Source organism: Alexandromys fortis, unplaced genomic scaffold, assembly GCF_014885135.2.
Source record: "Alexandromys fortis isolate MF-2015 unplaced genomic scaffold, M_Fortis_MF-2015_v1.1 scaffold_0, whole genome shotgun sequence".
NCBI classification, from domain to species: domain Eukaryota; kingdom Metazoa; phylum Chordata; class Mammalia; order Rodentia; family Cricetidae; genus Alexandromys; species Alexandromys fortis.
In genome coordinates this window covers 12,910,973-12,935,359 of record NW_026067949.1, presented here as the reverse complement: position 1 = coordinate 12,935,359, position 24,387 = coordinate 12,910,973, and the positions used below count along the sequence as shown (strand labels likewise).

The 24,387-nt window shown below is 47.9% G+C and overlaps 1 protein-coding gene across 3 annotated transcripts in view; it reads left to right on the top strand.

Annotated features, from left to right (window-relative positions):
- Nucleotides 1-24,387, top strand: part of Sel1l3 (SEL1L family member 3) — a 110,884-nt gene that overhangs the window by 41,636 nt on the left and 44,861 nt on the right. For all 3 annotated transcript variants that reach the window (XM_050149594.1, XM_050149595.1, XM_050149596.1), the window contains exons 9-11: nt 1,688-1,828; nt 16,716-16,927; nt 18,148-18,327. In XM_050149594.1, coding sequence (XP_050005551.1) covers nt 1,688-1,828; nt 16,716-16,927; nt 18,148-18,327 — 533 coding nt within the window. The remainder of the gene's footprint in view (nt 1-1,687; nt 1,829-16,715; nt 16,928-18,147; nt 18,328-24,387) is intronic.

The window sequence follows — 24,387 nt, the reverse complement described above, 5'->3', positions numbered from 1 at the left end:
AGCAGCATCCAGGAACTGAACCTGGTCAGGGCTCCCACCGTACCTGATCTTATTTAAGAAAACAGATGGATGAGCATGTCTCAAACCTTGCCTAGAGGTCTCCCTACCTAGAAGACAGATCTAAAAGAAAAAAAATGCATTGGAAAATTTAAATTAATCACTAGAAATCATTGTACACATCAGTGTACTTTTGTCTTAGACCATTAATATCTGAACAATGACTTTGCTGTCTGGGGTCCTGTTTTATTCTCAAATCCTTAGAGTCAGCTCAGGAAAGCACTGGGGAACTTGGCAGAAGGAACAGCTCTCAAACAGACTGCTTTTCGGGGTGCTCATTTTGCCCAGGACCTCCTTTCCCACTCAGAGCTTGGTCCTGTCTCATTTCCCAGGGTCCCAGCTCAGATTTAGCACTTGTAAATGCTTGTGTGCTTTAGATCTTCACGTTCGATAGTGACACTGCAGTTAGCCGTGCATGTCCCTTCTGGAAGAGAAATTCCTGTGGGACATTTGTCCTTAGCAAGAGCAAGTTCAGTATCTCAGTCTCGCTTGCATGGTCTAGGTCCCCCAGAGGGGAACTTCCAGTTCCAGACCGGCGAAGGAGGGGTGCATAGATGTACCCCAGTCATGCCCCAGCCTAGTAGGGTCACACATCTGTCAGAGAGGGTGGCGAGTGATCGGCACACCTGCAGTTCTAGTCAAGAGTGGACTCTCAGGCTGGCGGTGTAGCCCAGAGGGTAGAGCCACCAACAACCTAAATTCAAACCTGACAATGTAAAGTCAGTCTCTGGGATCCACATGGTGGAAGAAGAAGACCAGCAGCTCCAGTGGTCCTCTGATCTCTTCTTGAGCCCTATGTACATCCCCCACCCTCCACATGCATACACAGATAAGATAAATAAACAAAATCTAATAAAAAAAAAGACTCGATCATCCTGGGCTAAGGAGATGACTCGGTTGGTAAAGTATTTGCAAGCGTGAGGACCTGAGTTCTGTGCCCAGAACCCACATTAAAATTCGAATATGGTGTCACTCGTTTGTAATCCCAGCGCTGGGGAGGTGGAGCCTGGGGCTTTCTGGCCAGCCAGGCTAGCTCCCAGGTGAGCTCCCAGGACAGTGAGAGACCACATCCTAAAGGATAAATGACATCTCTGAGAGTGACACTGAAGATCGTCCCCTGCCTCGGCGTGAATCATGCAGAGGCAACAATGCTGCCAGGAGAGGGGCAGACACACAGGAAAAGTGATGCCCCAAAGAGGAACCGCTTTTGGGTAACTTACACAGCACCAGGCGTGAGACCTTGAGGCAAAAAGCCAGTCCTATATGCTGACCTGTCTGGTGACATCAGGGAGATTGTCCTAGTCTTTAACTGTTTCACTTCCCTGGGGGCTCTTGGGCCTTGCTCTTCAACACACAAAGTGGTCTAGATCTTGGCCTCCTGGGGGCAAGCCAGAGGCCGGCTGCTCACTCTGCAGAATTAGTCAACAGCCACCAACATCCTGGGCTTGTTCTCTCAGATTTGGCCCCCAGGCAGGGTTGTCATGGCTAATTTCAAATCCCCGCGGGACCCAAGCCAAATCCAGGAATGTTAGTTTGACCTCCTATTCCAAGCGCCCCTCAGGGAGGACCGTTTTGAGAAAGAGAATGCCTTTGCTACTCCTAAGTGGTGATGTCTTGTACTTTTGCATAGGTGACGTCTATAATTCCTACCTGGACCTCAAGCGCAGGTATGGGAGACCGGAGGTGTGTCGAGCGTTGCCTTGGGAGAAGGAGCTGAGAGACAGGCACCCCAGCTTGTTCCAGGCACTACTGCAGATGGACCTGCTCACTGGTAACCGAGCCCCTGCCTAGGTTTTGGGTGCTAACTGGAAAGGTGCCCTGCTTTTCTGTCTCACTCCTCACTCACTCAGTGATTTATGCCTTGATGTTATTTTTAACTCTAGTGTTCTAGTTTAATTTTCAGATTTAAATTCTGCCCTTGTGTGTCCACAGCGCTGAATATATCTATGCACATTTCCAAAAACTTAAATTTAGGGATCACTCAAGCGATTCTTTATCTAAAGCCAGGGCTGCACACGGACAGGCCGCCACCAGAATTGGCCTCCAAATGGAGTTAGTTTGCAAAATATCTTTTTGTGTATTTGAAAAGAATTTCATTATCGGTATCTAAAAACTTTCAGAAAAATGCAAATTTCTAGCTTTACTTGAAAAAAAAAAATCTTCAAAGAGGCGGCTTCCCTGGGCCTCTGTTCCTGCGATCATGGATCCTGGAGGGAAGGCCCAGGTATGGGCAATGCTGTCTACACACAGCCTCTCTCCTCTGGTTCTACTCTTGCCCTCTGCTGCCATAGATCTCACCTGCGGGCCCTGAGGCATTTGAACTTGAGCCTCCTGGTTTGAAGTTCATTTCAGTGTAGTCTCAGATTTACGGGTCCCCCCCTGGATGCTGGCGGTTTCTTCCTAGGCTCACTGCCGTGTGAATGTGCTTAGTTAAGTACACTCTGTAGGGCCACAGCGGATCTTGAAACCGTGCCTGTTAGAAAAGAGATGGTCACGTGGGAAGCACACCAAGCAGGTACATGTATATGTCCTGATGATAAAGGCCCGTTGTGTTCGTGGTTACAGAAGCAGGCCTTTGAGTCGAGGACATGAGAACATGACCTCTGATGAATGGCAGTGTCCCGGGGCACAGGCTCTCTTTACATACAGGATATTTGTTCTTCTATTCTATTAATATTGACCGAAGGACTGCTCGGTCACATAGCTTGATTGAAGAGATGACGGAAGGTGCCTCCTCTTGAGTGATGGCCTTCCACACAAAGACAAATTGTAAGTCATTTTAGGAAAAGCAATGGAAGCGAAGGCACAAAGAGAGGCATGGCTGCTTCTGGGCCCAGGTGTCCCAGAAAGAAGGCTTCCTGGAGGAGGAGCTCCCATCGTGACTGCTTCTTGAGGCGTTTTTCCAGATGAGAGAGGCAGGAGTAGGTGCCGAGGCAGGGAGGAGGGAGCAGCACAGTGTGCTGAGTGACTCCTACGGGATGGGAAGCCAGAGATGACCAAGGAGATGACCAGCTGGAATCCGCGTGTGCCTGTAACTTGTTGGAGGGCTTCGGGCTGTGGGTAGAGAGTAATCAGAGGGCTTTTCTGATGTTGCTCTGGCAGCGGCCGGGGCAGGAAGGTGAGCTAGAAGAGTATGGAGCAGGAAGGGGATCACGTAGTCTTAGGAAGAAATGGCGGAGGCCTGAGTAGGACAGAGTGATGGCGACGGAGTCTAAGGACTTGACAAGGGTGGCTTTGTAGCACACGTGTCTGCTGGGTGATGTGACAACACACATCATGCTCAATGACACCAGCGTCTCTGGAGCTGGGTCACCCGGCTCCAGTTAATTTAACATTGACTCACTGTGTGCTTTTAGGCAAGTGTTTGTTCTCGCTGAGCCCCGGGTGCCTCATCTACATACTGGGGATGGTGGTGGAGGTGGTGGATGTTGGGTGGTAGTGGGGGTGGTGGTAGAGATGGTGGTGGTGGTGGATGTGGTGATGGATATTGGGTGGTGGTGGTGGTGGTGGTGGTGGTTGGTGAGTGGTGGTGGTAGAGGGGGTGATGGGAGCCTCCTGTAGTAATCCTTCCCTCCTGGTTCAGTGAGCGGATATGCGTATGAAACACTGGGGGTTGGAATGGGAATGTAGCTAAGTGGTAGAGCACTTACTTGCCTAGATTGTGCAAGACTCTGACCCTAGCACTAATAGATAGATAGGTAGATAGATAGATAGATAGATAGATAGATAGATAGATAGATAGATGATAGATAGATAATAGGTAGATAGATGATAGGTAGGTAGATAGGTAGATAGATAGATAGATAGATAGATAGATAGATAGATAGATAGATAGATAGATAATAGATATAAATATCACTCCAGACTTAGCAGCATCCCTCATCTTCAGCATTGTACTCATTTGGGCTGGAAGGGTCTTTGTTTCGGGGTCCCCCTGTGCATTGTAGGGTACTCTACTACATGTTCCCTTCCACCCAGATAGTACCAGTCATGTCCACCCCTCTCTTCCAAAACATCTCTAGACACTGACCAGTGCCAGGGTCCCCAAGAATCCCAGTCACCCCAACTGCTATGATGACTGAGAAGAGGTACCCCATGTTTTCCCTGTAAGGCGGTGGAGATGCCTCACACCTAATAAATACCTAAGGAGAGGGAGTGCAAGCTGGATGTTGAGGAGTTCAAACCAAGCTTCCGACCACAGCCACCGAAACCGGTGCCTGTGATTTCTGATTGTAGTTAAATATAGCGTCACTGGTGGGAAGAGAATCGAGTCATTTTCACAATGCATTCTTTTTAAAGAAAATACTCTCAATACAAATGCTTTCCTGTTATTTTTACAGCTCACAGTTTTGTTTATTTGTATGTAGGACTATTTTATTCTCCTCAGAGGCCTGGAAATAAAATCAAATGAAAAACTCAAATCATGAGCGTGTAGGACAGCAAGAGCTAGCAAGTCCCACAGGCAGAGGCCAAGCTGCTATGGCCCTTAGGAGAGGAAGGAGAGCCCCCACCCAGAGCCTGATACTCCATTCTAGGACCTACTATTCTAGACCTGTCAGTCAAATGCAGAGTTCAGGCCAAATGAGATCACCAGGAAGCGATGCCCCCAGGCTCTGTGCCCCTCCTGAAACCATGGCCTTGGCCTCCTCAGGGCACACAGCCACTACTTGCCTCCTCTGCCTTTCCCTGGGGACCTCAGAGCAGGGGATGCAGGAGTGGAAGAGAAGGTGCATTTCTGGAGCCAACACCCCTTTCTGCCAGAGGCATCTGCTTTCCTTGGTTGGGTTGGAAAGGCCCCGAAGCCTCCTGCAGGGGCAGGGTACACACACCATCAAATTCGTCTCTGCCTGGCATGATGCCCTTGCTTGGGGCTGTAATAGCATCATCTGGCTAACCCAAGAGAGAGCAATTGGTGTCATATCTCATACCCAGCTTCCTAACAAGGTTGAGAAAAATGCAGAAAACTTGATTTTAAAAATTGAAGGTATAAAATCAGTTTACATGTTTAGTGGACCTTTGCTATGGTCTCTTACCAAAAGAATGGTAGTAAAGCTGCCAGGCCTGTGTCCTTGGTCTCTTGAGTACCCTTTCTGACAAGGTCACCCTTCCGTTAGAATCTGGCTAGCCCCAGCATGCTCCTCACAGCTCATCTGTAGAAAGTGTGTCTGCGTTCTCTCTCCTACCGTCGCCCTGGCATGTCTTGCCTCATTGATCAGCAGACTGGTGTAGACTTCCCTTCACTATGGTTTGCTTTTGGCTTCTGCCACATGTGTTCAGGTGATAGAGACTTGATCACTAGTGTGGCATTGTGGGATGGAAGGGGAGGTTCAAGAGATTAGTGTTAGGGGCTAGAGGAGTAGCTTAGTCAGTTAAGGAGTGGCTGTCCAGGCAAGAAGACCTGAGCTTGGGTCCCTAACACCCAGATGAGGTGGCACATGACTGTAATTCAAGTACAGGGGAGGCAGAGACCAGAGGATGCATGGAGCTGGCTGGCCACTCAGTCTTGCTGAATTGGTGAGGCCCAAGTTTGGGTAAGTGGCAAAGTCTCAAAACTTAAGTTGGGGAGAGTGAATAACCTTTGGCTTCCACACATGTGCATACAAGTGCATGTGTATACTTGAATGCAAACATACGTATGAGACACACACATGAAGTCTTTGGGTACTCCAGGCACTGCCCTCAGAAGGGATTCTGGTTGTTCTCATGGGATCTCTGAACTTTAAAGAGACTGAATTATCATGAGACTAAATGCAGACATGGACTCTCTCTTTAGACTCAGGTTTGGCCATGTGGCACCTCTCACTTGCACTAGCTCCCACCATCAGATGGTCCCTAGGGTCAAGCTGAGGCCAGCAACATCTCCTTTAACTTCCAGAGCTGTGCCTTAAACCAAACCTCTTGTCCTTAAAGGGAAATACCATGCCCTGAGCATTTCACTTCTAGTAATCAAGGCATGCAGGTGTGTGCATCCTATTTTCCACATCTGAGACAGGCTTGGAAACGGACTTGAGTGGCAGATGTTTGATCTTAGAACTCTTGCTGCAGGGCTGGGATAGGTACAGAAGATAAGGCTCTCGTTGAGTACGTTCTTAACTCATTCTCAACGGTTCACGTCTTAATTCACTGAACAGGTATCAGCTGAATGGCCGCCGTGACTTAGGATAGAACAATAGAGTGTTTTTTAAAATATTTTTTCAGTGTGTGGGTGCACGATAAGTATTTGTGGGTGTTCACAACACAGTGTGCATGTGGAAGTAAGAAAACCATTTTGTGAAATGAGTTCTTCCTTCCACCTTTATGTGGACTCTGGGGATCAAACTCAGGTCACCAGCCTTGCCAGGCAAACGCCTTACCCCCTGAGCCATCTTGCCTGCCCAAGTTTATGTTTAGACAAGATGTTTTTATTTTCTTACACTGGGGATTGATCCTGGGGCCTTGTATGTGCTGGGCAAGCATGCCAGCATGGAGTCGCAGCCTCAGCAAGGCTGTGATTTAAACAAGAATTAGTTGGGCCAAAAGAAAAGGTAAACAACAGCTTCCTTCATTTCCTCAGAGAAACTAATTTGTGGAATTAATCTTCCTGGTTTTTTAGTGTGTGTGTGTGTGTGTGTTACATATATGTGTATCACATGCATGCCTGGTGCCCAGGGAGGTCAGAAGAGGGCATTGGATCCCCTGGAACTGAAGTTACAGACATCTATAAGCCACTGTATGGGTGCTGGGGAATCCAACCCAGGTCCACTGGGAGAGTAGTCAGTGTTTTTAACTGTTGAGGCCTCTCTCCAGCCTGATGTTTTCTTTTTTTAAACAGAAGAGATGAGACAAGACAGTGGAGATTCTGATTTCTTATGAGGGATCCTTTTTCTTTGGAAGCATCTCCTTATGTATCCAGCCAACATTCTGCTTCCGGGCCTCTGCATATGCCCATTTCAGACTTAAGAGTGATTCCCCCTCCCTCTGCCCGCCCCCCCACACACTGTGTGGTTTCACATGGTGCATCTGCTCCCCCCATTGAAGCCAGCATTTGAAAGGAGAGATTGATTGGGAACTTTGCAGGGGCGGGGAAGCTTCCACTCCATTGGCAAACGACTTGAGCACAGAGTAGTCTGCATGTCCCCACCTCGTAAGGTCAGCTGCTGTTCACACCATTTGAGGGCTGTGCTAACAGACTGTTCTTTGTACAGTTCAGTACTGTCAGGAGTACTTACACGCTATGCTTCCAATCACCAACACTCTCTGTCTTGAACAAACTAAAATTTACACGTTTGTTTTTAAGGAAAATCCCATTTACCTGACCCCAAGACCCTGAAAACCACCATTCTACTCTCTGTTCCTGTATCACTACTTCAAATGTTCCCTAGAAGTGGCACCATCTAGTTTTTGTCGTTTTGTGGCTGGCTTATTGCACTTAACATAATGTCTTCACTCGTGGTATAGCACGTCAAAATCTTCTTTTCTTCAAGATGAGCAGTCTTCCATTGTGTGGCCTGGCTGCCTTCGATTTATCCATTCATCCATTGGTGGATACTTGGGCCCTTTCCACCTCTTGTCTATGTGATAATGCTGCTTTGAACATTGGAATGCAAATGTCTCTCTTCAGCCATGTTTGCTCCCAATGCTTTGGGTGTGCTGAAAGGAGGCTGGAATCTTCTCAGTCCTGCACAGGTAGTATGCACTACCAAAGGATTTCGGAAGCATGGCTCTCATCCTTGCCGCTTCCTCTGATCTCTGGTGGCAAGGTGTACAGGTGGCCAGATGTGAAGGAGTCTCCGAGGTTCATTGCAAAGCCCAGTTTGGGACCCATAGACGGAGCGCCTCCTGGCTCTGTGCGAGGCCCTGGGGCGACCACACGGAGAGTGAGACCGCCCCCACACAGCTCTAGGCCAAGTGCCCGGGGGTGCTGTGGGGGAAGCTTGCTAAATGCTGACAGCTGATGTGCTAACATGCTGTAAAACTCAGCTGTTCTCATTGGTGTCTTCACTCTCGTGTATAACAGGGCTTGTTCTCCACCTCACAGAGTCTGCGAGCCTTTGAATTAAAGATGGCAGCACTCCTGGGGTACCCAGCTGCAGTGCATACAGATGCTCCCAAGACCCTTCCTCCCCTACCCCGGCATTCCAGAGATGGGCTCTACATCCCGATTGCCTTACTCGGTCTGTAAAATCGGCCATGCCTGCTGTCACTAAGTTCCCACTGTGCACGGTGCCAGGGTCACATCCAATACAAGATCCTTTGATCAGGATGTCAGCAGATTGGTCAGCCTTAAAACTGTCTCCTGAGCCTTGGATTCTCTAGGAAAATGGCAGGTGCTGGGGCATAGAAATGGCCCTGTTAGCATTTGGGTTTCTTTTTTTTTTTCTGATGCAGCAACAGTAGAATTTAGCCTATGTGGTTTTCATTATTTAAGAGTTGTTCTGGTCATTTCATTCTTTTCTCCTCCTGTCACACCAACCTTGTCAAAACGGAGTAGTTTGAAATCAGAAGCCCGTTAAAGAGTGCTGTAGTACCAGGGCCAGCGGAGTGCTGGGCAAAGTAACACTGGGGGCTGGACTCCAGGCTCTAGGGCCGGGAACAGGGAAGAAGACCATAGAGGTTCACATTCAGGTAGGCAGGGTCCGTGGGGAGAACCAGGCGCCATAAGGGCAGGAGGGATATGCGAGTGACGCTGCCGTGATGTCCGTGTGCCCCTGGGGACATCTGCCCCAGGCCGGAACTGTGCACCATCTCCTTGCCCTCCTTTCTGCGGGGCACCACTAAGCCCACATGGCTGGTGCCAGTGCCTGGAGGAAGTCTAGGAGCTGCCAGTAAATGGTGCTCTGGGACGAGGCCAGGTCCAGGCCTGGGCTCCTCTCCCAGGGCTGACACCATCTGCCTGGTTTCCGCAGAGCCTCTTGCCCCCCTCCACCCTCACCCCTCCCCTCCACCCCCTCCACCTCCGGCTTTGGAGCACAGTGTAGAGAAATGGCTGCTCTGCACAGTCTGCCGAGGGGAACACGGCTTCGCGAGAATGCCACTTTGATCTTAATTTGGCCCACAGTTCTCCTGTTCTCTTGAGGAAATGTGGAGCGTGGGCATGATGGACATGCGGTTATGTGACCCAGTAACACCAGGGCGCCCCTTCCCTTTAGAGCTATGCTTGACTGTTGGAGAGCCATCGCCTGTATCATTATGATCTGAAAGCATTGTATTGTATTGTTGGGTTTTCAAATACGTTCGGACGGAGGTGATGAGGAAGAAAACAAAGAAATGGGTTACAGTTTTCCCACCTGCAAAATTACAATACTGAAAGGAGAGGGGGAGGAGAGGGGGATTAAAGAAAGGAGGAAGGAAGGAAGGAAGGAAGGAAGGAAGGAAGGAAGGAAGGAAGGAAGGAAGGAAGGAAGTCAAGTTTCTGAACCTTAGGTAAATATTCAGAAAAGCAGGCTGGAGAGCACTCTGCAGCAGGTGTCTAGTAGATGTGAGGCCCTTGGACCCACCTTCGGCACTACTCAAAAGTAGAAATAACGAGGAAAAAAAGTCGCATCTGTAGTGAAGATGTACAGACATTTTTTTCTTATTATTTGCACCTAAATGGTGCAGAGTAATGCCCCTTTCCTGAGCGTTCCCACTGTATTAGAAGGAAGGGGAAAGAGGGACAGCTTGGATAGGACCGGGTTCCCAGTGCCGAAAGACATGCGTGCTGTGCCAAGGCGGTATTGAAGCCAGCTCTTGGTGCTTCTTGGAGCCCATCAGGACCTCAGATCAGAATGCAGATGAGAAACTGCGTGTTTTTGAAGTCAGTAAACTTGACGAAGAGGGCTCCTTACAACAGCGAGTGATATTTCCTCTTTATACTTTTCTCCTCTTTCAAACTTCTACTTTGGATGCTCTTTGCCACTTGGAAGGCTGACACTAAAAATGACTTTCCTATTGATGTCTCCGTCCCTCTCCCAGGGAGCGAGGGTTCCTTCCTCTCTCCTCCTGAATTCTCAATCAGAAGCCAGCTCCAGCTCAGGCTCTTGTCTCAGATTGTGCTGTTTGGCTCTTCTAACAACCAGCACACACCTTCTGATATGAATGAGGAGCAAAATAAGTCGCACCGTGCTGCCTGGAAAATAGGACTCAAGTGATGGCGGCTATGCCTTTTGTTCCTTGGCGTCTGGTACAAAAAGAAAGAAAATGGAGAAATGGTGGCTTTTCCCATTCTGTTTGTTTATTTCTTCATTATACCGTTAATCTCCACAAACAAGACATGTTTTCAGTTACAGACAAGCTAGGAAAAAAATGCATATGCTAAACCAGATGGGTGAAATTAACAGTTTCATTAAACTGACTTTAATATCGACAAAGACACCATGGCTTTGATTTTTAGACAATAGTTGCAATCCGAACTTTACCAAATGTGTGAAGTGAGTAATTTTACCTTAGAATCATTGCTTTTATTAAATCCAGTAGTGCAGAAAATTGTTTAGATTCTTGGGCAGAGAAAATATCAATTGATGATATTTTTGAGGGAGGGAGTTAAGAATTTTAATATAAAAAATATGAAATGAGCAAGGCCTTTCTGTCTGCAAAACTTTTGGGGCCCAGGATAGACTGAAGGATTCTGGGTATGTTTCCAGCTACCTGGGCAATCCTGATGCTGATTTCTGGGGTTCCATGCCAGGGGTCAGTGGGGTAGGTGTTTCATTTAGAGTGTCTTTTTTTTTTTTTTTTTTTTTGAGCCTTTCCTCCTCAGCACACGAAGCTGACGTCCCTGTGTACTCAGCAAAACCCATCATCTTGGACTTTGGCAGGGAGGTGAGGCCAGGATGAATCGTTAACAATAATGCGGATGCCACTTTGCAGGGAATGGCCCGCAGGAGCATCTGAAATGCGCACATGTTTAAAACTAAATCTATGAAGAAGTTGCAGTAGGATCTGTGTGTTTGGATATCTATTGTTCTCATTGAATCCATGGAGAAGGTTCTTAGCAAGGGAACGGTCCAGTAGTGAGGAGTGCTCCTCTCAGTAGGGCAAAGGGAACACCCAACAAAAGAGACTCCCAGAGTCCTGGTGGGAAAGGATGCTGTCCTGCAAGCATAGGCCACCAGGAGAACAGAGAGAAGCATCTAAGGCCACCCATTGCTGTGGTGTTTGGTAGCAAAATCACAAGGAGCAGCCCAAGAGTCTAAAATTAGAGAACTTGGTGCAGCCATGAAATACAGGGTGGTTGGCCCTCTGTGGGCTCTGCATCTCTACACAACCAGGATTGATCAAAGATACTTAGAGCAGTAGGCTGAGGGTGCACCTATGGTCTCCAATGCTTGGTGTGTGTGAGGGTCCTCAGGTCAGTCCCCAGCACTGAGAACACACACACACACACACACACACAATCTGCAGTCAACATGTATGAACATATTTTTCTTATTACTAATCCTCATGATTCACTGTAACAACCATTTCCTTAGCGTTTCCAATGTATTGAACACAAGGAATCTCGAGATGGTTTTGGAATTGAGGTCATGAGCCGCTGTTTCACAGTAACAGGAGACGGGTGGTGTCACCCACAAAATTCATGCTCTAGAACCACACGATTGAGTTGGAAAAAACTCCACAATTGTCTCAAACTGTTCCAGTACATTTAGATTTGTGTTAGGCTGAGTTCCTAGCTGTTTTTGGCCACATGTGACCACAAGCTGCAGAGAGGATCCTCCTGATAGAGTTTTCAGGTGGATGTCCACAGAAAGATGTACATTGGTCACATGCAAATACTCTGCTATGGGCAACTGGGGAGGATGCTGGAAGTGGTACCCCCAATTGCTATCACTTCTTTCTATCTTTCTATCTTTCTATCTTTCTATCTTTCTATCTATCTATCTATCTATCTATCTATCTATCTATCTACCTACCTATCTATCTATCTACCTACCTATCTCCTATCTATCTATCTATCTATCTATCTATCTATCTATCTATCTATATTCTATCTGTCTGTCCGTCTGTCTATCTATCTATCTGGAGGATGTGGGCATGTGCATGCATGTGTGTGTGAAGGTCTGGCGTCAGCAATGGTGTCCTTCCTCCCTCACTGTCCGCCTTTATTTCTTGAGACAGGCCTCTCACTGAACCTGCAGCTAATGGGTAAGGTTGTGCTTGCTGGCCAATGAGCTCCAGGGATCTTCCTGTCTCCCTTGCCCTGAGCTGGATTACAGACATGTGCTACAATGTGTAGCCTTCCATGTGCATGTTTGGGGATCTGAATCCAGGTCCTCATGCTTGCACAGTGTGCACTTCATCAACAGAGCTACCATCCTCCTCTTCCTCTGGGGTGTTGAAATAGGAGCGGCGGGGCTGCGTCCCCGGCACCTGGCCGCCCGCATGGCTAGCTTATGCCCAGAAATAATTACACGGAAACTGTATTCTTTCAAACACTGCCTGGCCCGGCTAGTTCCAGCTTCTTATTGGCTAGCTCTTACATATTGTTCTAACCCATTTCTAATATTCTGTGTAGCCCACGAGCTGGCTTACCAGGGAGGATCTTAACCTGCATCTGTCTGGAGCGGGAGAATCATGGCGACTCTCTGACTCAGCCTCTTTTTCCCAGCATTCTCTTCTGTCTACTCCGCCTACCTAATTTTCTGTCCTATGAGGGCCGAGGCAGTTTCTTTATTATTACAAGACCCACCTCCATCACTGGGGTATTGGTGCATCAAACAGAATGAACTTCTGACGACCATAGGGAGCTATTAATATTCCATAGTTAATTTACAAGAAAAAGTCAGACTGGTGAGATGGCTTCGTGGGTGAAGGGCTTATCACCAAGCCTGAAGACCTGAGTTTGATCCCTAGGATCCAGATAATGGAACGAATGCACTGACCCCTGCAAGGTGTCCTTTGAGCACCACATTCATGCTGCGGCATGTATGCACCTCCACACAGCCGCACAAAAATAAAGAAGTAAAATTTAATAGAAACTTAAAGCATAAAAAATGAGGTCAGAATCTATAGTGGCATAATATGCCACTTGGGGAAAAGAAAAAAATATATGTAAATAAATGCACACATGAATTGCTGTGCATGCAGAGGAAAAGTCTCCAAGCATAGGTACCAAGTGTTTTAACAGCTTTTATCTTCACCCAAGACAGAGTGGGGGAGTGCAGGCTTCTGTTTTATTTAAAACCATTTGCATTGTTTGATTTGTCTTACCAAAACAAATAGTTATGTTTCTTACATAGCAAATAGTTATGTCTTTCTCGAGTAAAGCAGGCAAGCAAATAAACAAAGAGAGAATACGAAAAAGGCGCCCTGCTGTTCCTACACACTAGGATGGCTTTCTCAGCTACTGTGCTTTTGGGTGTTTGGGAGCTGTAGGGCCTAAACAGATGCAGATGGAGCTGGGAGGGTGTCCACCCCTGTCTTTGGATGCACACCTGCAGACTGTGTCTGCCTTGGCCGGGGGTGGGGGGCACACAAGGGCCCCCAGCAGCTTGTATGTTTGTTTGCGTACCAACCACAGTTTCTCTTCCCTCCTCTCCTCCCGTTCCCTCCCCCACCTTGCTTCTATGGCCCCCTTCACTCCTCTATCTCCATTCAAAAGGGGCAAGACAACAAAGAGTCAGCTCATGTGTCAGGGACAGGTCCTGGTCCCACTGCTAGAGCCCCCCCCCCAAAGACCAAGCTACACAACTGTCTCCCAGATGCAGAGGGCCTAGGTCAGTCCCGTGCCGGCTCCTTAGCTTTTGGTCCAGAGTCCATGAGCTCCCACAAGCTCAGGTCAGCTGTCTCTGTGGGCTTCCCCATCATGATCTGGACTCCCAGAGCTTGGCCCAATGTTTGGCTATGAATCCCTGCACCTGCTCCCATCAGTTACTGGATGAAAGCTCACTGATGACAATTAGAGTAGTCACCAATCTGATTACAGAGGAAGGCCAGTTTAGTCATCCTCTTCAATATTGCTAGGAGTCTTAGCTGGGGGCACCCTTGGTGAGTTTCTGGAAGTTTCCCTAGCACCAGGTTTCTCCCTAACCCCACAATGGCCTCCTCTATCAAGATACCTCTTTTATTACGCTCCCCCTCTGTCCTGCCCCCAACTCGACCATCCTGATCCCTCATGTTGTCATCCCCCATCCTCTCCCCCTCAAACACCATCACCCCTAGTTTCCCCAGGACATCTCATCTAGTTCCTCTTCCCAGGGAGATCCTTGCATCCTTCTGGGGTCTTCCTTGTTACCTAGCTTCTCTGGGGCTGTGGGTAGTAGCCTGGTTTTCCTATGTTTTACATCTCAAATCCACTTATGAGTGAGTACCTACCATCTTTGTCTTATTGGGTCTGGGTTTACCTCACTCAGGATGACTTTTTTTTCTAGTTCCATCCATTAGCAGCTTGTAAACAAATGTGTTGACTTTCATAATGCCAGCTCTGGATCTTTCTGATCTTGTGTGTGTGTGTGTGTGTGTGTGTGTCTGTCTGTCTGTCTGTCTGTCTGTCTGTCTGCACACACACACTTACGCATCTCTATGTGAAGATGCACGTGAGTTGTGTCCATGCCTGTGTGTGGAGACCAGTGGGCACCCCAGATATTGTTGCTTGGACATCATGCCCCGTGTTTGTTGAGACGTTCCCTGTAGTTTTTTTTAACTCTTTTTTGGGGGGGAGGGGCCGGCTATATCCAGCTCCCAAATAAATATATGGAGACTTATTCTTTCTTATGAATTCCCAGTCTTAGCATGGCTTATTTCTAGCCAGATTTTCTTAAATTATCCTTTTGCCTCTAGGCTTTCCCCCTTTCTCTATTTCTGTATATCTTTTCTTTTGTTCTTATTCTGTCTCTGGATGCGTGGCTAGGTGGCTGACCCCCCCCTCCTCCTTTTTCTCCTTTTCTCCTCCCCTCTCTTCTCTTTTTTTCTCCTTCTATTTATTCTCTTTGCCTGGCAACCCTGCACCTCCTTGCTCCTGCCTAGCTGTTAGCCATTCAGAACTTTATTAGACCAATCTAGTGTTTTAGACAGATAAAATAACACAGCTTCACAGAGTTAAACAAATGCAACATAAAAGAATGCAACACACCTTTGCATCATTAAACAAATATTCCACAGCATAAACAACTATAACACATTTTCAACTAATGTTCAGTAACACGTCTCACATTGGCCTCAGGCTCACCAATTCCCCTTGGCTAGCTGACCAGCAAGCCCTGACATTTCCTGGCCCTTTCTACCCAGGACTGGATTTATAAGTAAATGCCTCTCTACCTTGCTTTTTATGCGGTTGCTTGGGATCAAACTCAGGTATTCATGTTTTGTGGCAAGTACTTTACCAACTAAGCCATCTCCCAGCCCTCCTGACCCGTGTTTTCACAATGAACCACTGCAAAGGAATTACTCTGCAGTAAACTTATTCCAAACCTCTCCTTCTGGACAAAAATTTCTCTGCTCGTTCCTTTCCGGTGTGCTAAGAAGAGTGATTTATCCGTTGTCTCCTGAATGCTTTTTAGCATGACTTTTTTAAAAACAGGATGAAGAACATAAAAACGTTGGAAGTACCAGTTTTTTGGCAGGTGAAACTTCAGTCAAGGTTGACATTTAATTTCACATTCAAGCTGACACTGTTTACACATAACTTAGGTCCCATGTTTCCTGTAAATAACATCTTTCCATCCTGTATGATCTTCTGTAGAATGGCACCAACACTAGTGCCTGGCCTCTCCTAGAAGCATTCCTTGGTTGCAGTGATGAATAAGCGAGATAGATAGCGAAGACAGACTTTTAAAGATTTTAACAGGCACATCATGGAGCCATCACACTCGCTCGCTTGGCTTGGACACCGATCAGCATAGACATTGATGAGAGGTTTCATGAAAGAAAGCACCAAGCATATTAAGGCAGACCAGACAATCCCCCATCCATGCTGGGAGGGCCCTGATGAATATATCTGCTTGCCTGTCCACACGGGGATGAGTGAACTCTGGCTCTCTCCTGGCGTGGCCTGTCTAGCCAGGTTCAAAGGTTGGCCCAGCCCTTTGCCAGGCTTTGTAACTGTAGACAAGTTATTTTGCTTCTTCAGGCCTTCATCCCCTGCTGTGAAGAAGGAGGAGGCTAATAATAGTACCAGCCACCTAAGCTTGTACAGATGCAATGGCCTCCTTTGCATAGGACACTTGACCCGGTGTTAGGTGGCTGCAAGCCTTCCTAAGAGTTGACTCATTCGTTTCATTATATCAAGAGACCCACGGGCAAAACTGGAATCGAAAGATGATGAGGAAGCATCTTAAAAATAAAATGCTCTTGCTCAGATTTTGGGAGCGGTACCAAGGAACTATTTCTGGGATAAAACATGTTCTTCTTCCGCGTCCGTCCGTCTCAGAAGAGTCTCTCTGGAAGTTTCGGCAGCCCTGATTGGGCGGTGAATTACACTGAGTGAATGACTCTCTTGAGGCACTCTCTCGGCTCTGTGAGGCACAGTCTTCCTCCCAGGATACCAGGCTGTCATTTAGTGCCAGAGGAAAAGCTTTTCACCGAGTGACACCATAGCTTCCCCCAGAGGGTTTAATTTATTTCTCCAGAGGGTGGTATATTTCAAGGTACCGCAGGACCCACCTTGTCAATAACAGAGGTATTTAATTGACTTTCCCTCCTTCTCCAGCCACATCAGCCCTGTGGTAATTAATTCTGTGTGCTGCGAATTGTGTTATTTACAGTGCCATGGAACCAGAATGACTCCGTGTTAGAAATCGGTGGGAGGATATTCGAGAAGGCTGTTAAGAGACTCTCCGGTGTTGATGGCCTCCACCAAATTAGCTCTGTCATCCCCTTTCTGATGGATTCCAGCTGCTGCGGCTACCATAAAGCATCCTACTACCTCACCGTCTTCTATGAAACTGGATTAAACGGACCTCGGGATCAGCTGCAGGTGGCGTATTTCATGGGTTCAGGAGCGTCTGTCACCTGGGTTATGTGTGCAGAGAGATGGCCCTGCTGGCTGGCACTGGATGTGTTGCGGCTCCTTGGAGTCCCCTAAAAACCTTTACACCCAGGAAAAAAAAAGTCCTTGGCTTGTGGAACTCCACGACAACCCGTTTTTAGAGGGAAAGAGCTACTTCTCAATTTCTGCACATGGCTCTCATGTTTGGCAAACCAGCCCAGGGACAGTTTGAGCAGGGTCAGCGGGAACTGTGTCCTTCAGAATCAGGGACCTCTTCCCTGATAAATGCGATGGTCCTCACACCGAGGACCGCATGTTGAGGTTGTCACGTTGACGCCATCACCCCATATTACTCCTTGGCTCAGAAAAGCCTTCAGATCTCTCAGCAAAACATCGCCACATCCATCCTTTCTACTATCAAAATAAATGCCGCAGTAGACTGTTTTACTTTGGGCCTTGAATCCAAATTGATTATGCAACGTGCTTAACATTTAAAGTCACATTTTCCTAAGCGTATTAGTCAGGGTTCTCTAGAAAAACAGAACCAATGGGATTTGATATATATAGGAAGAGATTTATTCTGAAGAATCAGCTCATGCAATTATGGTGCCTGAGAAGTTCCCTGCTCTGCCATCTGCAAGTGAGAGGCCAGGAAGGCTGCTGCTGCTGGGTTTCTAGTCGAGGTCAGAAGGTCCCAATAACCAGGGGAGTGGTAGTGGAAAGCCCAGCCCTTGGATGGGGCCCCACCTCAAGCAGGCAGGCAGGAAGCCAAAAGGGATGAATTCCTCCTTCCTCTGCCTTTGGTTTTCTTAGGCTCTCAATGGGGTAGGATGCTGCTCCCCCACCCTGGGGAGGACCATCTGCTTTACTCAGCCTCTCAATTCCAGGCCTCATTGGAAACAGCCTACCAGACTCCCTGAGAAAGGATGCTGGGCCCCTGCCAGCCGTAGTCACGTTGACAGATAACACTATCACACGAAAACACTACATGCTCTCTGATGACTTTTAATTCCTGATCTCCGTGTGCGATTGCTTGTCTTTGTCTGTGTGGCTTTTGTTTTAGTTTTTTTTTTTCTTAAGGTACATTAACTTGTCTAGGATGGCTGAGATTATAGAGAGGGAGCAGGTCAAATGACCTTTCAGTTTTGGGGGATTTTATTACCTTATCTACAGCCTTGTGAACACTTTTATCATTTTCTTCCTAACAGGGCATGCTATACAGTCTGGTTGGAGGCCAGGGCAGCGAGAGGCTGTCGTCACTGAATCTTGGGTACAAACACTACCAGGGTGTCGACAGCTATCCGCTGGACTGGGAACTGTCATACGCGTACTACAGCAACATTGCCACGAAGACACCCCTTGACCAGCACACGCTGCAGGGAGACCAGGTAGGAAAGAGATGGCTGGGGAGGCTTACGGCCTGGCTACACAGTCCTGGGCAGCATGCTGGAGGCTGCACCTGCGTCTGGTTCAATCTGCTGGCTCTCCCAGGACGCGCACTGTCGGAGGGAGAGCAGAGCTCTATTGTCCTGTCTCCGGTTCCCATTTCCTGCTGGTGTGCAGGTTCACGCTCTGACCTCAGGCATGAGCCCACATCTGCGAACTGCCCATGAGTGGGCAAACTGGTGCGTGAAGGAGAGATTGGCTCCGGGGGCAGATTTTGGTCTTGAAAAAAGGGAAGCATTGCAGAAACAGAAGCATTTTGTCCATGTGAGACGGTGAGGTCTGGATGTTAGGAAGGAAGGAATCAAATTGAGAGGAGACTTTAATTTCCCAGCAGCACTCTCTATCCATGCTAAACAAGCAGGGTCTACCGCACGTAGCAGCCAGCTCTATCTCCAGCCAGGTGCCCAGTGCGGGATGCTTAAGAAAGGTCTTCTTTCCGTGGACCCACCTTCTCATTGCTGCCAGGTGGCTGAGGCTGAAAGACAAGGGGATTTAGCACCCGTCCCTGCTTCCCGGCTCTGCTGACTCATTGGACAAAGAAATCAGTGGCTCACATCTGCCAAAAAAGCATAATGCGTTAGATTAGACTCACTGATGGCTTGTTTCCGGGCTTCTTTGGAGGGTGAGGATAAAAGGCTGCCAGTGAAGGTGTCTGTGTAAGAATCGCAGGAGAGGCTCCTTGATAGCACAGCCCCATAGACGGACGTGAGAGGAGACAGTGGGCTCCTCAGTTTCCAGGTCACAGAGGTGCGTGAGATGATTCACGCTGATAAATGCAACTGGTTTGCTGTGGGGGTTGAGGGGGTTTTTTTTCTATAAAGGGCCAGCTGGTGACTATTTCACGCTTAGACTGTATGGTGTTTTTGCACCTGCTGATCTCTGCCAGGGAAATGTGGAACCAAACGGGGCATCTGGGTCTGTGTAGCCACAGACAATATGAAGCACCATGGCAGGATCTATGCTGTGAGCTTCTCTGTTCCTGCCTGCTGGGCAGGCCTGTCTAAGGGACAAGCCTGACTAGGTCAGAATTGTTGAATCTCAGGCTTAGGGACTGACTGGAACTAAATTGCCCTTGGATTGAGTCAGAAGCCCACCGGGCGGAAAAGTGGTGTTTGATACTTGGAAATAGATACTCGAAAATGGTTTCTGGAAAAAAGAAAAATCTACCGTGGCCACTCGACTATTGTGAAACGATATGGCTCAAAGAGATGAGGCTTCAGCGGGTGTTAACCGTGGCAGAGCGGGCCGTGGATGTAGCTCACTTGGTAGGCCACTTAGCTAGCATGCACAAGGTTCAGTCTCCAGCGCCCTGTGAAACCAGGTATAATGGCATGTGCCAGCAATCTCAGCACCAAAGAGAAAAATGCAGGAGGATCAGGAATCCAAATCATCCTTGGATACATAAGAAGTTCAAGACCAGGCTGGGATTTGTGAGACCCTGTCCCAAGATGGAAGAGGGAGAAGAGGAGGAAGAGGGGAGAATGAGAGAAAGGGGGGGAGGAAGAGAGGGGAGGGGGAGGAAGAGGACAGAAGTCATAAAAAAACAAGTCTGTCTCTATAGAGACATTCTAACTCCTTTAGACGATGTTGGTTCTCTTCAGATAAACCCGCACAACGCTTGTCTCTGATATCTGACTACTCTTTCTCTGTAGATAAGTGATTTGCAAAATTTGACCTCAGCTTGACAGCAATTAATTAGTCAACCTTTTTGTTAGAGAAAAAAATATTTCCCTGCGAAAAACATTTTTACGAAATCAAGTTGCCAGATAAGGCTGCCTTTACCTTTCCACCAAGCCCAAACATGCCCCTAACATCCTGCATGTATAGATCACACATCGAAGAATCCGAATTCAGCATCAATTAGCAGCGGGAAGTGGTACGTTGCTGACAAGCTCCTCTTCTTTTGAAGACTTGGCATGTGAAATGTTATGATTAGGAATGAAAATGTTTAATTGGTCAGAACCGGAGGAGATGAGCAGAAGAGATGTGTCTCGCAGCTGAATGGCGGTATGATTAGGCGTCGTGGATAGGAATTATACACTTAGAGGGGTTGTGTCGGCGCTCATTTTCCTAAGAATTCATAATTAATGGCTTCTCGAGGACTGACGCAGGTGTCATGCGTTCACTGAAATGTCCTTTTGTTGAGGTATCTATTAATTCACCAGCATAATGTAGCAAACGAGGAGCTCTTGAAAGCCAGACCGCTAATTAAGAAGCTAAGGCTCTGTCAATGGCGCCTTTCTTCATTCTCTTCGCAGCTTCTGGGATTCGCATCGTTTCATCTTCTCCATCAGGCTTCTCCCTCCGCTCCCACTTGTGCCTGAGTGGGCCTGTGCCGCAGGTAGAACCGGAAGGGACGCTAGCTTTCCCTCTGTCTGGACTGTGGCTTAAATTGCAGATGAGTTTCATTCCTTCAGCCCAGTTCGTTAGAAGTTCCCCCCAACCCCTTTCTCTCAGCTTGGTCATAGCTTTCCTTTTGCTCTGTGGCTTCTGGGAGCGTGGCAGGACTTCAGCCACAGCCGCCTTTGCCTGTTGCTAGTACTCAATCTTTATCTCCACCTCCTATCTTTCTAACTTCTCACAAAAGAAGCTGGCCATCCACATCTCCCTTCCTCTAGTGCTAACCCTTCCCCAGATGACACCCATAGCTACACTAAGAAATGGGGCTGACCCTTGACCCCTCATCCTACCTGAGAACCACCCCAGTTTCTCTCTGCCCCATCTCCATCGTAGCCACCACTGCCTTCTGTGGTCCTCGATGGTCTATCCCAAGCTGCTGCAACAACTTCTCTTAGCGGTGCAAAATTGTGTCTCCCCTGATTCAAGTGTTGATGCCCCAAACCCCAGTACCCTGGAGTAAGATCACACGTAGACAGAAGGTAATATGTGTGTGTGTGTGTGTGTGTGTGTATTGTTTTTTACTCTCTGCCTAAGAGGCCACACTCTCAGATGCAAGCAAGTAGAGATTGAAAATATTCCAAAAAAGCAAGGTGTTTGTTCCAGTGCGTATTGACTTCTCTCTTCAGTATTCCTAAGAAACACAGCATAATAGCTATCTGTATGTTATTTATATTGTATTAAGTACTGTAAGTAATCTAGCCGTGATTTAGAGCATGGGGCTGGGGCTGGGGCACAGTGGTTGAGTGCATTTGAAGCATACTTGAGGCTCTAGGTTCCCAATTCCCACATAATAGATAAGAGACAAGAATCAGGGATTTCATTGTTTGTAGGGGGTCTTGCAGCCAATCCTCCTGGGATACTGAGGTGTGTGTGTGTGCATGCATACATGTATGCGCATGTATTTATTTGTATATGCATGGGTGTGTTCATTTATGTACAATGACCATATGTGAATGTGTTATGGTATGTGTGCATTTATGTGCACATGAATGTATATGAGTGTGTGTGTGTGTGCACATATGTATATTAGAAGCTCCTTTCATTTTTATAATGTGTAGTCAGGGTTAAGAACTGACCCCAAGTCACCCAGTTCTATCACAGGTCATACCAGAGCATTTCTTGTCTGCACTCCCTCCCTCTACCCATTCTTACCTTGGCAACTCTGCCTTGGCCTGCTAACTTTGACACCACCGTATCTTGGGCACAGCACACTGTTTACAGTCCTGGCCCTGTCCGTCTCTTTGCTCTCTCCTCCCCAACAATTTCCATGGGACCCTTCCTACTGTACCGTGTGCTCATCAGCAACCTCCTCTGGGGCCTGGCTAGAGCTCCCACATAGCACCCAGGCACAACTCTGTCATTGCCCACCCAGGGTCAGAGAGCTGGCTCCTTCGACAGACTGAGCTTTCAGGGCAGGGACCCTGGGAGGATCCAGCTGTCAGCATCTGCGGAACCTTGCTTTCCTTTCTCTCTACTGCAGTAGTCAATACTTTCCCACCGTTGCTTTAAAACAGACGTTAACTTTCAGCTAAGAACCACCCTCTCAAACTGAGAGCCAGCAGTACAACTGGCTAGAACTAAGCAGCGGCTAGCAGGTGTAAGCATTGGCTACAACGCTGGCCCAGCCTCTCACCAGCTTCTCCTTGGCTCTCTGGCAGCCCACAAGTCCTCAGGAGGCTGCATCTCTAGACAGTGTCCAACTGCAGCCCAGCCAGCGGTCCTATCCTGTCTCCTGTCTTCCCCCTTCCTTCTTCCTCTTGCTTTCTCTCTCCCTTCCTTTCTGTTCCCCTCTCTTGTTCTGTTCTCCCTTCCTTTCTCTCATCCACTCCCCCACCTCCTTCCTTTCTTTCCATCTCTTCCCCCGTCTCTGCCTCATTTCCTCTACTCCTTTCTTTCTTTCTTTCTTTCTTTCTTTCTTTCTTTCTTTCTTTCTTTTTCTGTCTGTCTGTCTGCCTGCCTGCCTGCCTGCCTTTCTGTCTGCTTTTCTGTCTGTCTGTCTCTGTTCTCCCCTCTCTGACCTTTCCTGAAACCAGTGACAGCATCTTTTAACAGAGTAGCAAGTGCCCCTGGCAGTCTGCAGGCTGGGCAGAGGGAAAGAAGGTGAAGCTTTTCCTAGACAATGCGGCACCTTTCTCTGGCACTTGGTCCAGGGATCTGAGGGTGACGGTTTCCAGACACTGGTCCTCTGGGAACTTGGCAGCATGCTCTAGCCCTGTGATATAAGATGTGAACTTTTGGGCTATTCATTCTGATGACACTGATTTATGAAAAAAGCAGCCACAGGACCTTCCGGGAACCTTGGGATTTCTCAGAACAACCGCATGGCACCCCTGACTCTGCATACCTGCCTCACCCCACCATGGCTACTCTCTGTATCCTACCCCTGCTCTGGCCACAACATGCTATTTGAATGAATGAGCACCTTTGAGCTGCCCCTCCTAAGGCCATTCTGTCTTTAGGTGTTTTGTAGACTATCTCCTTCCACAGAAAGCCCAGGCATAGGCATCTGACATGGTGCCAACTGCTGCTTTGGGGACCGCAGGATCATGGAGCGTCATCACTTCCCTGCCTGGGTGCAGCACACAGTGTGGTTGATCAGATCTGACTGACTCACTCCGAGTCTGTCTGCACTAGGAGGGAAGCCCTGTGCTATTGTCCTTGTCCCCATTTCTTACTCCTGCCTGGCCACCATGACTGTCTGCCTCTCACACAATTGTTACAACACACATCAGTTCATCCACATGCTGGACAGAGCTTGGCACAGGGTATGAGCTCTCAAAAAAGTGTCTGACATTTGGACATTCTCTCCAGATTGTACTCCTTTTGTTTTTGTTTCTCATGTGAGGCAGGCTAGCATGAAACTCACTCTGCAAGATAGATAACCTTGAACTTTCAATCCTTCTGCCTCTATTCCCCAGTGCTGCAATTATGGATATAAATAAATTGTATATAGATTATGGATATGTGTAGATCACATATAGGCTTGCAATCCTCTGGGGTCAGTATGTTATTACCATCTTCTCAAAGTGGTCAATTAAAGTTACTAAAGTGACAGCAGCAGAGTCTAGATTTCAGCTTAGATCTTCCTCTTTGTACTGTAAAAACATAACGGCTCGCCTCTTGAGTGCTCTGGAGGTGGGAGGTTCTATACTCTGCCACTTTTTCCCGTTGCAGAAAAGCAGTACCATCTAAATAAAGTGGCCCAAGGCTCACATTTAGTTGGTGGTGGGTCAGAACCAAAATCCCCTGGGTCAGAGAGGAAAGGGTGTGGTCCTGATACTTACAGCTTGCGGCCAAGCCCCGTGGCAGCACCCACAGGTCCTGGCAAGAGCCATGGAGCCAGAAGCAGATGTGTTCTTTTCTCACAGCCGTGAATGGCTGCTCAGTCCTCCCCCCCCCATACACACACACTGAGAAATGTGGTCTCAGTCAAGACCCCTCTGATAGTGCCCACAGAGAAACATTGTGTATGGGAGGGCAGGGGACTTTTAGACAGTCCAGCGTGTGCTCCTTCCCAGATGTACAAGTCCTTCGAGGGAGACTGGCTGCCGGGCACGGGTGTGAGCCAGCCTGGAATTGACTCCTAGCATTGAAGCACTGAT